We start from the raw sequence: 15,363 nt of genomic DNA on the forward strand, positions 1-15,363 counted from the left end.
GACAGGGCAATGCCTCACATGCCCTGACAAATGGCTCTGTGTGCCACCTCTGCCATGCGTGCCATAAGTTCGCCATCACGGGTCTAGCATTTTCAAAAGACTAAGCCTGTGTATATAAGGAACTCATATAAGACTTTGTAAAGTCTATGGAAAGCACAAAATTACCCATTATGTATAGGGAGATGTAGAGGGACGTAGTGGTTCAGTGGCTAAGATGCTGAACTTGTCGATCAGAAAGATAGGCAGTTCGGCGGTTCAAATCCCTAGTGCCACATAACAGAGTGAGCTCCCATTACTTGTCCCAGCTTCTGTCAACCTAGCAGTTCAAAAGCATGTAAAAATGGTGGGAAGGCAACAGTGTTCCATGCACCTTCGGGCAGTGCTGGCTCTTCGGCTTTGAAACAGAGATGAGCACCACCCCCTAGAATCAGGAACAACTAGCACATATGTGCGAGGGAAACCTTTACCTTTATCTTTATAGGCAGGTGTTCTGTAGAAGACAGTTGTTTAGGGTTTTTTTGCAGCAAGATACAATAGTCATGATGCGCAATGCCCAGCAACGCGGGGAGATAAATACCCACACTATTCTAAACAATCCACCCACCATGAACCATATTGCTGATGAAGTGCCTTAGATCATATCACACCAAAATTTCTGTGAGGACAACAGGAAAAGCATTCCTTTCAAACTAACATCGCTAAAGACAAATTTAAAGTGTAGATTAGGGTTGAATTGAAATAAATTTCACAAAGAAATGTTATATATAAAAAGGTTACTGGGTATATTCATGCTGTAGTTAGGAGGACATTCAGTAAGCGTGAGTCCTCAGTCAAGAGAATTTAGAATAATATGACAAGAAGATTTCACAAGCTTTATAGGTATTTATTTTTATGAGACTCATCATAAAAAATTAAATTATTTCTATTTTAAGAGCAGAAAACATTTTATTACAAATAGTTATTTAGATATATATCAATGCAAGTATGATCTTTTCATTGTTTATCATTGGTCATTTTCCTTTTTATTTTTCCTATGAGACATTTGGAATCATGAATTATGATATTTCTATGTTTATCAGGGCATTATGATTATATATATATATATATATATATATATATATATATATATATATATATATATGATATATATGATATATATGATATATATATATCTAATATTTTAAACATAAACATATATATAATATTTTAAAATTTAACTTGCATTTACTAACTTAAATATATTCAGCATGAAGTTATGCATGTAACTTCCCAAAAAAGAAACACATAGTTTGTATATATGTGGGATGAAAAAACGATTTAAACTGAAATTTAAAAGGCAATAGTTGGATGACATAGCAATAATATGTCTATAAATGTTTTAAACCATATTGCAAACAGATTAGGAGAAGAAGAGCTTGATCAGTAGCTTGATGCAAATGAATCTGGAGATGAAATTATGTTCATCATGAACATAATTGTTATAAACAAATACTGAAAATGATCTTCATATTGAACATAATTTCATCTGCACAGCAAGATACTCTTTAAAAGTCAGATTGCAAAAGTCACCTTTGCTTTGGATTCAAGGCAAAAGATTGACTTATGAAAAGGCCCTAAAATAGTCTTTCAAAGGAACAAAAAAACTCTCTAATCAGTGTAGCAGGACGTTGAGGGAAAATTCTAGATCTGCAAATGTTGTCTGCTAAGAGAGATAAATCCATGTTCAATGCTGAAGCAGAGTATTTGCTAGAAAGGAATCAGAAAATGTTTATGTAACAAAAACAAAAGCACATGAAAAAGGCAACAAAGCACATGAAAAAATCTACATATTTTCAGTGGGCTGTTCAGCATTTCACTTACACTTTTATTTTATCTTAACATAAAGGATTATCCTGTTTTCTACTTGGGCCATTTTACCTTTGGAGATCTTACAAGGCCTCACTGTGCAATACAGCATGTAGTTCTACATTTAAAGATGCTGATGCCAAATTCATGACAAAATAATGTGTCTGGACACCAATATGGTAGGTAGATTTTTCCCCCTTCTTCCAAGCATGTTCCTCTTCAGTTTTGCATGTGTTAAAAGCACAGAACTTCTCTGGCCAAAAAAAGGTGGCTTTCTAATGCACCTACTGTAGAAGAGGAAATTCCTTCTCCTTTCTCCTTTGTATTGTTGAATAAAGTACAGGTAGTCCTCAACTTATGATTACAATTGAGCTCCAAATTTCTGTTGCTAAATGAAATATTTGTTAAGTGAGTTTTGCTCCATTTTATAATCTTTCTTGCCACAGTTGTTAATGAATCACTGCAGTTGTTACGTTAGTAACATGTTTGTTAAGTGAATCTGGCTTCCCCATTGACTTTGCTTGTCAGAGGGTTGCTAAGGTTCACAAAACATGCTCACATTTAGGACACTGCAAACATCTTAAATCAGTTGCCAAGCACCCCTAATTTTAATCAGAATTCTGCAACTGTTGTAAATGTGAAAAACAGTCATGTCACTTTTCAGTGCTGTTGTAATCTCGAACAGTCTCTAAAACAAACAAGGACTACCTGTACACCCTTAGAGATCAAATAAAAAAAATATAGAGCAAACATTGCCCTTGTCTATTAGAGAAACTTCTGGTAGAAAAACGAAGCCAAACTGTAGCCACAATTCCTCAAAATGAAAATGACTAGTTGATTCATATTTTCAAATGTTATTTATTATAAACAACATTGCACCCTGTTGTTTAGTCTCATTTTATACACTTACTCCATTTAGAGAAATTATATTGTAGTTCTCATGACATGGAAATGCAGAAAGCCAAATTATATTTAACAAAGATAATTATACAAATTAAACTACATTGGTTCATCTTTTCTTGCTAATGCTATATATTCATATGACACATATTTGGAGAATAACTGCAAAATTTCAAAATTACCAAGAGTTACTCTATATAGTTAGCTAAAGCATTCTTGGAATCATCCTTTAGCATTGGTAAATTATTAAACTAAATAAGGTTGTTGCAAACCTTATCTACTTACCACCCACGGTTGTGTTGTAGGAATTGATTTAAACTGGAATATGACTTGATGTCAAATAATAAAGTTTTGTGTGAGAGTTCATACAAAATATTATCTAGCTTCCCCTGGTTCATTTACCAATATCTATAGTTCCTGGGAATGAAAGGCACAGTAATCCAGCAAAATATCTGAAGGAGATGAAATAGTTTACGGCACACTGTTGTTAGGAGATGTGGGAGAATGCTGTAATTCATGATATTTATCAACATTCCAGTTTACAGTAGGTATGTACAAATTCAGGCACTTTAGCTGTATCTAATTCTGAAAAATTGTTACTGCAAATTTGTTATTGCTTTTTTAAAGTAAAAGAAAAAGCAAAGAATTGTTAAAGAGGATTTCCTAAATTATTTACAACACTTTACATTAATTCAGTTTTAAAAGAACATGCTAAGTTAAACTGAGAAACAAATTACTCACCTATTAACAGATGGAATGTTGCTCCAGATACGCACTGCATTCTGGACATTGCTGTCATCTTGTTTATATCTGAGAACTGCTTCCATCTGTAAAACAAACATATTTATACCTCAACCATTAGTATGTCCTCTCCAAACAATGACCATTCCACATAATACAGAACTGTAGGTAGTCTTCGTCTTACTACTATTCATTTATCAGTTCAAATTTATGATGCTGCAGAACAAAGGGACTTATGATACTTCTAGCAGTGCCCCCATGGTCATGCAAACAAAATTTGGGCACTTGGCAATATGCCCACTCTTATGACCAACTGCAAGGATGCTGCAGTTCCCTCCTGCCTATCTCCCCCCTCCCATTCCATCCCTCTGCATTCCTGTAGGTCTTGGGCCTGCTTTTGTGCCCCTGCTTCACAGACTCCTTCCCACCCTTAATTTTAATTTTTGGTAGATTTTCAGGAAACAACTGCTCCACTGCATGGTCTATTTAAACAGTGGAGGCCACGTGACACTGTCTTGGAAATGTGCACCATTTTAGGAGTGACCACAATGGAATGCCACCCACTTCCTGAATGGTGCCATGCAGCCTTCAGAAAGGCTGAAGGATAGAGCAGGCCAGCTATTGGGATCATTAGATAAAGTAGTTATGTGGATCCGGGGGGCGGAGCCTGTTGCCGAGGAGAGCTCAACCGAGCTCCTCTCAGAGATCTGGTCTGTATATCTAATTAAGATCATAGATATCACCCCTTTTTGGCTAAGAAAGGGGCAGGAAGTAGCTCTGTGTGTTAGGGTCTATTCGTAATTCACAGCCTTTCTCCCTTTTTTTGGCTGTGGACAGAGATTAGATCCAGCTGTGAGCGGAGCTTTTATCTCCAGCCAGTTCTTCTCAGCTGCCTTTTTTTTGCAGCCCCAGACAGGCGAGCCCCCCCCCCCCAGGACAAAGCAAAGTTGTTTGAAGCTAGGATTAATACGGGCGGGTCCCACTCCTGTGAGATTTATGCTTTTATTACTATCGTAAATACCAGCACCATTCGTCTTAGAGGCTTCTTTGTTTAAATGGACTTCAAAATGGCGATTTCTCTCCGTTGGTGACTGATAGGGGATGTACGTAGCCGGTTTTACCTTCCTGCAGACCGCTCCTTAACAAAATAAATTTTTTTTTTGTTTTTTTTGGAAACAGAGGGGAGCGAAAGCACTGTTTATTTGTTGATTTATAATGGCACCCAGGTCAAAATCGAAGCGTCTCTCTACAAATGTGCCTAAAGAATCTGTGAAGGAATTTAAAGAATTTATACTGGAATCGCAGCCCTTGTCTCCTACGCCCTCTACTGGAGAATTCTTAACACAGGAATTTTTTTTTTCAAATCTTTAATGATTTTAAACAAGAAATTAAGGAATTTGTATACGAGCTATATGGTGATTTAAAGTCTAAAATTGACCAAATGAAGGCGAATACGTTTGCAGCCGTGTCTGCCCTGTCAGATTATACCGCCGAAATAGAGAATAAATTGGAAAGTTTGGAGGAGGCTAATTCTAATTTGACTACTAATATTCAAATTTTACAACAAAAAATTAGAGACACTCAGGAACAGCTCGTTATGATAAACTTTAATAAGAAGGCATTCGCAATAAGAGTCAGAGGATTCCGCGAAAAGGAGCGAGAGAATTTGAAACAGACCTTTGTTGAAGCCTTCAGCCATGCGGTGGGAAGCCCGGGACTTAACCTTGATTGGCAGATTCGGAAAATCTATCGCCAGAATTCGTTGGTAGCGGAACAGCGACAGCTCCCGAGGGACATAATTATATATTTTTCCACAAAAGAATCCAGAAACGCGATCGTGCAAAAATTTTATAATAATAGTTTGAGAATTGATGGCCAGAACTTGATTGTCTTCAAAGAAATACCTTTCCAGATGTTAAAGGCAAGAAGGGACTATACCTTCTTAACTAAAGAGCTTAGAAATCAACAGATTCAATATAGATGGGAGGCCCCAGCTGGCATTACGGTCACATTTGAGAATCAAAAACTTCGTCTTAATTCTGTCTCGGAGGCTCGAGATTTCTATTACAAGACTTTGAAGGCGGGACTTCCTGACTCACTTGGAAAAGAGGAGAGACAAGCCGAAGGAGAAGGCAAGCAACCGGAGAAGCAGAAAAGCGGAGTTTGAGGATTTAGACACTCTAAAATATTCACCAAAGTTGTGGATTGAATGGGGGTTTGCGACCTCTCTCCGGCAGAAAAAGGGGAACTTATTGGTGGGGTGATACTGAATGTATATATGTAAAATGCATGCAGAATGATTTATGCTGTTTAAATCTTGTTAGAAGGGAAAGTTTGAAGAGATTATTTTAAATAGAAGGTAAACTGATTTTGTTGAAACTATTATTTTGAGCTAGATTTTAAACTAATGCTTGCATAATTTGATAGTGACAAATATTAGAGAAGCAAGGGATGAGGGGTAAAATGCATGCGGAATGATTTACGTATATTGGTGGGGTGATACTGAATGTATAATGTAAATGAATGCAGAATGAGTTATGTTGTTTAAATTCTGTTAGAAGGGAAAGCTGGATGAGATAATTTTAAAAACGGAAGGTAACTGATTTTTGTTGAAAGTATATTTGAATATGCGGAATGATCTATGCTATCTAATTTTTATTAGAAGGGAAAGCTTGGTGAAATTATTTTACAAATTTGGATAATGTTTATCTGAATACAAGGTTAAGGAAGAGGAACGGGAGAGTCTACAGGAGGTCGGGGTAAATAACAAAGAAGCAAGAGACGAGAATAAAATATAGATAGAATGATTTACACTATTTAAGCATAGATAAAGATGGGGGGCTGAGCTTAACACAAAGAGTTTCTCTTTTTTTCTTTTTTTTCTTTGTTCTTTTCTTTCTTTTTTTTTTTTTTTTTTTTGGTCTTTTTTTTTCCTTTAATATATTATTTTTATTTTAATCCATATGAATATAAGATACTTAGATAGAAGGCAGTGCCAGGTGTGGGCCCTGGGAAGTCGGGAGGAGTAGGGATGGGGATTTTGGGGGGGTGGGTGGGTGGTGTTAACATAGTCTCAATAAGAACAAGAATGCACTTATATACGGTTGTTCTTTTTTTTTCTCCTTTTTTTTTTTTTACTCTTTTCTTTCTTAAAAAATTTTTTTTTCCTTGGTTTATTTATTTTTTATCAGATTATAATAACAACACTTGAATAAAGGAATACACCAAGGAGGGAGGTAGAGGGAAAGAGGAGGGAGGAGTAAGGAAGGAGTAAGGGAATGCAAGGAGGGTGTGTTGGGAGTAAGGGGAGAAGGAAGGTTTGAGGGGAAAGGGAAGTAGGAGGGGAGCGTTAGAGGGAGGAAAGGAAAGTTGGAGGGGTAGATGGGGTGTATGGAGGATGGAAGTGTCAGGTGGGGTTGTGAATGATGAGTTGTGTTTTCTTTTCTTTTTTTATTTTTTTTTTATTTTCTTATAGGCAAATACTCTGTATATAAGTGATTGTAAAATGGAATGTGAAAATGAATAAATATATTTAAAAAAAAAAAAAGATAAAGTAGTTATGTGAGCACCAGTGACGTGCAGTCAGGGGAGCGGGGGAGGCAGAGCCTCACCACTGTCATGAAAAGAAAATAAATATAAAAGAAAAAGACTGAGGTAGTTGCTGCCAGAGTCACAGTGGATGACTCTGCTTAGTGCTTACTGTTTAAAAAAGCCTCTAAAAAGTGCCCTCTACAGGAGGAGGCGGGACAACCACGTGCCTCATTTAGTCTGACTTTATGATCACTTGAGCAGAGTAAGCAAGGGTTAAAAGCCAAAAAATTCCTTATGTAGATGAGGCACGTGGTTCTCTTTCCTCCTCCTGTAGAGAGCATTTTTTTAGAGGCTTTTTTAAACAGTTAAGCAGAGTCATCCATTGGGGATTCTGGCAGCAGCTAGCCCAGGCCTGACCTCAGCAGCTCTTGCCTTTTTCCTTTACATTTTTACATTTTCATGATGGCAGGCGAGAGCAGAGTTGAAATCCTCTGTGAAACAGCTGGAAAAAGTATGTGGGTCGGAGGGAGGGAGAGGATTCTGAGCTGGTGGGCTGCCGCTTTCTTTTGCCCGCTTCTGTGTCTGCGGCAGCCGCAGACACAGAGGCGGGCAAAAGAAAGCGGCAGCCCACCAACTCGCCCGCCTGAGGCTGGCGAGTTGCTGCTTTCTTTCGGCCCACCTGTCAGAGCTCAGGTGGGCGAAAGAAAGCGCTTTAGAGGACTGCCTCAGCAGCCATAAACCTCACCGCACGTCACCGGTGGGCATCTCACTTAATGACTATCATGACTTGTGACTGTAATAGGCAGGCTGCATTACAGTCATAAACTGACATGTACACAAGTTCATTTAATTTAGCCAGGAGACTTTGAGTTTTGGTTCTGATGTAGTCATGAAAGCTAGCTGAGTAACTTTGGACCAGTGTCTCTAAGCCCACAATATCAGGCTCAGGTAACAAGCAGGTCAGTCAATTCTTGTTGTAACCAATGGATCACTATTCAGTTGATCTGAAAAAAGCAGACCTTGCACTTGTGAAAAAATACTAAGAAGAAGAAATAAAGGACTTCCAATGATTACCATTTGCTCTCAGCCTGTGGCAACTTTATAATGGGAGGGGACTTTGTGGATTGTCTGGGAAGCTGCGTGAAGTTTGCAGATCCCTGCACAAAGAGAATGTAGAACTGCTTTCCAAGGCCATTTGTATGAGGCTTAGGGAACAAACTGGGAATCAGCTTTAATGCAAGCTTGCTGTAACCACATGATTTTGCATTTGAGTTTCATTATGGATGCCAACAGGATGAATTGAAATCTCTCCAGGGATGCATGCAGAGCCAATGTCATATTTTGTACTGTTCAGTAAAATCTACTGTATATGAATTTTAGGTATTTAAATACTTAATACAAACTCGGTTCATTCACTTCCCAATAGCAACGGATTTCCAACTTACCTGAAAAAAGCGAGAAGCTGCGTCTCTCTCTTCTTCATCCAAGACAATGTTGTCTACAAATAGCCAAAAAAATGGCTTATTATTTTTTCTTCAGGAGTTCCATACTGAAGTATACGAAAATATTGGTAAAAATACCAGGCTGTAGAAGGAAGAAAGAAGTTTGCTTTCTTGTAAATAGCTTTTGAAAATTATTTCTAAAATAAATTACAGCCTTTTAAAAAAAGTGATAACTACTACATGATCTTTCTTAGTTGTCCAGAATTTTGGACCTTTTCAATAACATTCAGTTAGGGAGTTGTCTCACATCAGTAATTCACTGGCACATAATATGGGTAACCCTTATGACTGCAATTGGGACTGGGATTTTAGTCATGATGGTTGTAAATCAATCAAGCACTTGATCAAACCTAATTTATGACTGCTTTTAGGGGAAATCATTAAGTAAATCACCTGGTTGTAAATCGGGAAACACAAAAAATGCCAGAAACTGACAAAAAAGTTCACAAATTGTAGTAATGTGACTATGAGATGTTGCAAGCTGTCATAAAAGTGTTGTCAAGTACCTGGAATTCAGTCATGTGACACAGGAGTTATTCATTTTACAATATCTCATAGTGTTTTGTTGACTGGTCATAAATCAGGACTACCTGTATGTTAAGTTTTATGTATGTAGATTAATGATCTAGCAACCTCTCTCAATTTTGGTGATTGTGAATGATGGAAGGTATACTCCTGGATCTGGAAATAGCAAGAAGTTACACCAAATCGGCATCTAGCTCTTTGGCTACCGCCACTAATGTCAATGGCTAAAATAATCCCACACAGCAGTGCTTTTCAAACTTTGGAATTTTAAGATGCATGGACTTCACTCTCAGAATTCTCATCCAATATGGTTAGGATGCAGCTTGTATAAATTAGAATAATTTACTATACCTACGAAAGGGGAAAGTTGTTGTATTACTAGTAATTGGTTCATGTCAGCCATAGTTCTATAGTGTCAATTTCAACCTATGCTTATGGGCAATGATAAGAGAGAAGTGCATATTAAAATTCTTAAATTCATAAAATATAATATTGCTCTAATAGATTTATGGTACCCACCTTTTTATTTGAGCCTTCAAGTCACTTTGGACTAATAACTGGTCTGTACTAGTTCCTGCAGTTCACCTTGACAAGGTTTCTCAGAAGTGGTTTGCCATTACCTGCTTCCTAGGGCTGAGAATGTCTGGCCCAAATTCACCCTGCTGGCTTCACTCTTAGGCACAATTCAGTCCCCAGGTTTCTAGCTTGATAGCCTTTACAACTACACCAAATTCTACTATGTAATAACAGCCAATAACAGTGGGAACAAATGGGTTATGTCTCAACTAGGACTAAGATGATTCAGATTCAAGTCCCCACCTCAGCCATAAAGACCATCAAAACAAGGCAGTCACCATTGCTGAGCTTAAACTGGCATATAAACTTTTGTCAGAGTACACTAGGTTGCTGTCTTGAAATCATACAGGGTACCAAAAAAAAATGAAATTGGTTTGTGATATGTGTTACCTTCACTTAGCAATTGCAAATACTGCAGTTCATTCCCCACCATTGGGTAAAGGTGAACAGCATTATTTTTTATGTATACCCGACACTTTATCTGACAAAAAGATTTATTCTACACAGAGAGAGAGAGGAAGGAGGGAGAGGGAAGGGGAAGAGATGTGCCAGTATAAGTGACTGGATCATCAGCTGTGTTTTCACTAGTGTAATCTGTGATTCAAAAGTGAATCTATCATTATAATTATTGGATGATCACAATGAGTTTATGGCATTGTTGCTGTTTTTGGACATACAACTTCCAGGGTACCTCAAAATTGCTGTATTTCCTAAGAAGCTTGGAAGATGTGGTTCAGCAACATCTGGGTCCACTTTCCTTTTTCTCGCAATGAGGGCACGTTAGTGCATGGAGGATTTGAGGGACCTTACTAGTTGTTGCTTTAATACCATGATGGTGAACCTATGGCATGCGTGCCACAGGTGGCACATGAATAAGGTGACCAGATTTTAACATTGGTAAAGAGGGACACCATTGACGGGGGTGGGGGTTCTTGATTAATTTTTTTTTTAAAAAAATCGGGACTTTTTAAAACGCCGCGGGATGCGGGACAAATTGTTCAAAAGCGGGACTGTCTCACCAAAAGCAGGACGTCTGGTCACGTTAGCAAAAGGGGATCACATGTCCTTGGGACACAGCAGCGGTCATAAATATGAGCCAGTTGCCAAGTTTCCAAATATTGATCACATGATTATGTGGATGCTGCAGAGGTCTTAACTGTGAAAAACAGTCATAAGCAGAGGTAATATTCAGCCAGTTCTCTCTGCTTCGGGCAAACTGGTAGCGGCGGCTGCAGTAGGCTCCATCTACCCACCCCGACATAATGCGTAAACACTGCGCATTCACAGACACGGTGCATATGAGCAAAGTGAGCACATGTGCATGCTCACATTTGTGAACCTGTAGGATTCACCACTGGTCCTAAGTCACTTTTTTTAGGTTGCTTACCAGATGGATGTTTATAAAATTTTGCTACAGGAGGAGTTGAGCCAAAAATAAAATCAAATGGACCCCATTCTTCTATCTAGTAAATAAAATAAACCAGCTTTAGAAACTTGATTGGTTCATTAATTAACATACTGATCATTAATAATGCTGATCCACAAATTCGTATATTTAATGGACAAAAACAGTAATTTTTCCTAATCTACAAATCCCAATTAAAATGTATCATAATGGGTAAGACTCTGCCCACTGACAATAGCTTATTTCAAAAATTCAAATCTATTGCTAAATTATGAATATTAATTAACTAATCCATAATTCCAACCCCTGGTACAGCTGCTTAAAACAACATTCTATGCCTTCCCCTAAAATCCTCTCACTAGGTACCTGAATGAGTATAAAGCCCAATACCTACAGTACTTTTATTTATTGTGGGAGGTGCATCCAACTCTCCCTACCCAAACCTATGCCTCTTACTCAGTTTATGCTTAAAATCCAATTTTTCCTCAAGTTCACAACAGTTGTATAGTTCTTCTCCTGGGCATCCAGTTACTCCAGCTGTTACTGTACACAGATCTCAGTTCCAGTCAGGTTCAAAGCATGCACTAAATCTCCCTCCATCCAGAGGTGGGTTGCTGCTGGTTTGGCCTGGATCAGTAGTAATGGTGGCGAGAGGCTCCGCCCACCCACCCAGACGCTTCTGTGCATGCACAGAAGCATTGCGCCCCCGAACTGGTAGTAAAAAATTACCAACCCACCTCTGCCTCTATCCCACTGTGAATGACTATATTTTGTGTAGTAGGGTATCTTCAAATTCAGCTTTTGTTTCTATCTTTAACTTTTCTTTCTCTTGCCACTGTTTTCTTCCAAATATTCAATTCCCCATTCTACCTTCTTTCAGCTTGCCCTCTTATCAACTCTACTGTACAAAAAGTAATCCCCAAAATAATCAACAAAACAATCAACATAGTGTAATAAATCAATGCAAACATCTCCCACTCTTAACAGTATGCTGACTATTATCTTGAAAAATAAATTTTGTATAAAGCATCTTGTACTTACATTTGTTCTTATCACATCTGTGGCATCGTCCATGTACTTTAGGTACCCATTGCCTCTCCTTTCCCCTAAAAACCCAAAGCTTTTCAATTCTGGAGAGATGAAATGAGAAGTGTAAAACACCTTAAGTATAATACATGATCTCAGTTTGTCTTGGATATATATGAAGATGCCTGTTAAAGCCAATTAAACTCTGTTAAACAACATGGAATGAGGAAGGTGGTTGCATGTATGTATAGTATTCTCCTGAGTATAATAATAGAAGAATACAGTTCACATAAACAGCAGAGTTTTTAGTGGATTAAATTAAATATTGTCCCTTTATTGGTATGTGTTTAACTATTAATTATTCTCAGATCTGCTAACCAGACAATATTTACATAGTGGTTTTTTTGACTGACTGATTATATTCATTTACTCAAAAATGAAGGTTGATGACACTTGTAGGTAGTTGATATTTTTCATAATAAATGAAATGATTTCAGTAAGAGTTAGACTGAAATATTTCTTACAGAAACCAATGGGTTCAATGAGTATGCCATTTATTTTTCAATGAACATGGAATGAAGCAAATGTTAATTTAAAAAGTAGCATTCAGAAGGCAATATTGCATGCAATTTGTGTGTATGGTGTGGGGAGGACTTCTATAACTACCTACCTCATTTACCTTCTTGCAAATGAAATAGAAGCCCAGAAACATTTAGGCTAATGTGGTTAGTTCATGATGTAAATTATCCTTCATAAAGATTTATAAAGAAACAGATTTGGAAAAGTCCAAAGGTACAGTATCCTGCACAAAGATCTAAAGCAGGGATGTTAAACTCCCAGCCCATGGGGCAGATGCATCATGTACTGGCCATGGCCACACCCAGTTTAGCAAAGGGGGGAAAAGTCATGATACATGACGTGACAATGCCATGACGATGCACGTTTGACACCCATGATCTAAATAATTCCTGCTGGTAAAATGCAGACTGCAATGAGCAGAGAACACAATTGATAAATGGTTTTGCAAGACAGCTGGCTCCCAATGAGTCAAGAGAACTCAGAAAGTTATAGTCTACTGTATGTGGATAGAGAACTATGTCTATATTACTGTACCTAGTTACTTACCCTCTGTAATATTGTCAAAAAGTGAAAGCACGTGGATTGACTTTCTCTCCCATGGAGACAATAGCTGATATATCCATATATTAGGGCTGTTCTAACACAATCAATAAAACAAATATTTGTTAAATATTTAATTAATCCAATAACAACAATTACAAGCTCACACATTTTCTCTTATTTTTAGAACTAGTATTTCAATTATTACATGTATCACATGAGTACAATAAGGCTACATCAGGTTCAATAACATAATTTAAGCATTCTGTTAGATCATTTTGATAATTATTGCACATTTTATCATACCTATATTTAATGCTAGTTTATTAAAATATCTACCTTTTTGGACAGTTTTAAGTGTCTTTATGTTAACAGAATCTTTATAAAATATATCTTAGTATAGTCTCCCAATCATATCTGAATGTGGCTGTGACTGAAAATGTGTGGTTGAAAGGATTGCAATTTTTACTGTGTTATAATTTTATAGATAATTTTATAAAATGATGTACTATAGATATATACCACTATCAAAATTGCCTAGATGAATGTATAAATGGAGTTCAAATTTATGTTGGAAATGTGAACAACTAGAAGACACATTTTATCAAGCTTGTTGGATGTGTAAAAAGCTAAAAAAAAATATGGATTCAAATATATACACTGATTAGAAAAAATTAAAGATTAATATACATTTGAGACCAGAGGTTTTTCTTTCGGATTGATGGAAATATTTGGCCCTACCCACAATGGAGGAATGGTTGATGAAAGATAATGCAACTTGCTGAAATGGCTCCATTGGCTACTTTTATAAAATAAAAAACAGAACTAAATTTATTGCTGATGAGAAACCTGTTATGGACTTTTGAAGAGAGAGAGAGAGACTTTTAATTGTAACCTTAGAGTAAGAGGTAAATTTGTAATTGTGCTTATAACTATTATAAAGAAAATACTATCTTTTTTCTTTGTTTTGTATTTTGCTTTTACTATTTTATCTTACAATTTTAGCTTTTTCTTTGATTTTTTTCTATTCTTTTTTCTTACTTTATATTAATATGTATTCATTTTTATATTCCTTTAAAAAAATATTTGATACAAATATCAAATACTAAAAAAAGAATGTTGCTTGATTATACATTAAGAGCAATACAACAGAATTGGGCGTGCTTCCTATGCCCTCAAATAGGTCTCAAAGACTACCTGCCTCTCTTTACCCTATTACGAGTGAACTGGAGGTTTATGAAATTAAACCAGCCATTCTGAAAAATCTTTCATTTAAAAATAGATGCATTTTCTAGATGTTCAAAATTCAGAACTACAAGATTTTACAGGACATGAGAATTGACAAGATAGGAAAGATAAGGATTATAAATGCTCATTTGCTTTTGAAGTTATGATATCTATCTAGCCAGAATTCATAGTTGTAAAGTGTCAGCTGAAAGAGTGTGCTGCCACTTGCTTCATGTATGAAGGGTGTTCTACATTTCTTCAACTTTCTACATTTACATCATCTACTGATAAAACAATGATTGTATTCTCTGTCTGAATAGCATCCCTATCAGAAATCAATTAATTTAGCTAATTATTCTGTGTAAAATCCTCTACAAAAATTAGATTAGATTAGATTGTTTATTTGTATGCCGCCCTTTTCCCTGGGGGGACTCAGGGCGGCTCACAATCCAAAGGAAGGGGGGGGAAACAGACTTTTACATATAAGACAGTACATGATTAAAACACAACATTCATACCATTCGGGCGGGTTACAATCTTTAGCCCCAGGCCTGACGGGATAGCCAGTTTCTAAGGGCTGTGCGGAAGGTCTGGAGGGTGGTGAGGGTACGAAGCTCCACGGGGAGATCGTTCCAAAGGGTCGGGGCTACCACCGAGAAGGCTCTCCTCCGCGTGGTGGCCAGTCGGCATTGGCCAGCGGATGGAACTCGGAGGAGGCCTAAACGATGAGATCTAATGGGTCGTGTGGAGGTGATCGGCAGTAGGCGGTCTCTCAAGTACCCAGATCCACTACCATGAAGGGCTTTATAGGTGGCAAGTAGCACCTTGAAGCGTATCCGGAGATCGACAGGTAGCCAGCGCAACTCGCGGAGGATAGGTGTTACGTGGGTGAAGCGAGGTGCACCCACAATCGCTCGCGCGGCTGCATTCTGGACTAGCTGAAGTCGCCGAATACTCCTCAAGGGC

At 37.5% G+C, this 15,363-nt stretch overlaps 1 protein-coding gene across 1 annotated transcript in view; it reads right to left on the reverse strand.

Moving 5' to 3' along the window:
* Positions 1–1,314: 1,314 nt before the first annotated feature.
* Positions 1,315–15,363, reverse strand: part of DNMT3L (DNA methyltransferase 3 like) — a 28,369-nt gene continuing 14,320 nt past the window's right edge. Inside the window, 8 exon segments of the mRNA XM_032220382.1 lie at positions 1,315–1,642; positions 1,644–1,746; positions 3,487–3,572; positions 8,463–8,548; positions 8,551–8,601; positions 11,008–11,083; positions 12,067–12,155; positions 13,177–13,267. Coding sequence (XP_032076273.1) covers positions 1,601–1,642; positions 1,644–1,746; positions 3,487–3,572; positions 8,463–8,548; positions 8,551–8,601; positions 11,008–11,083; positions 12,067–12,155; positions 13,177–13,267 — 624 coding nt within the window. The 3' untranslated portion in view covers positions 1,315–1,600.

This window comes from Thamnophis elegans, chromosome 6, assembly GCF_009769535.1.
Source record: "Thamnophis elegans isolate rThaEle1 chromosome 6, rThaEle1.pri, whole genome shotgun sequence".
NCBI lineage: Eukaryota > Metazoa > Chordata > Lepidosauria > Squamata > Colubridae > Thamnophis > Thamnophis elegans.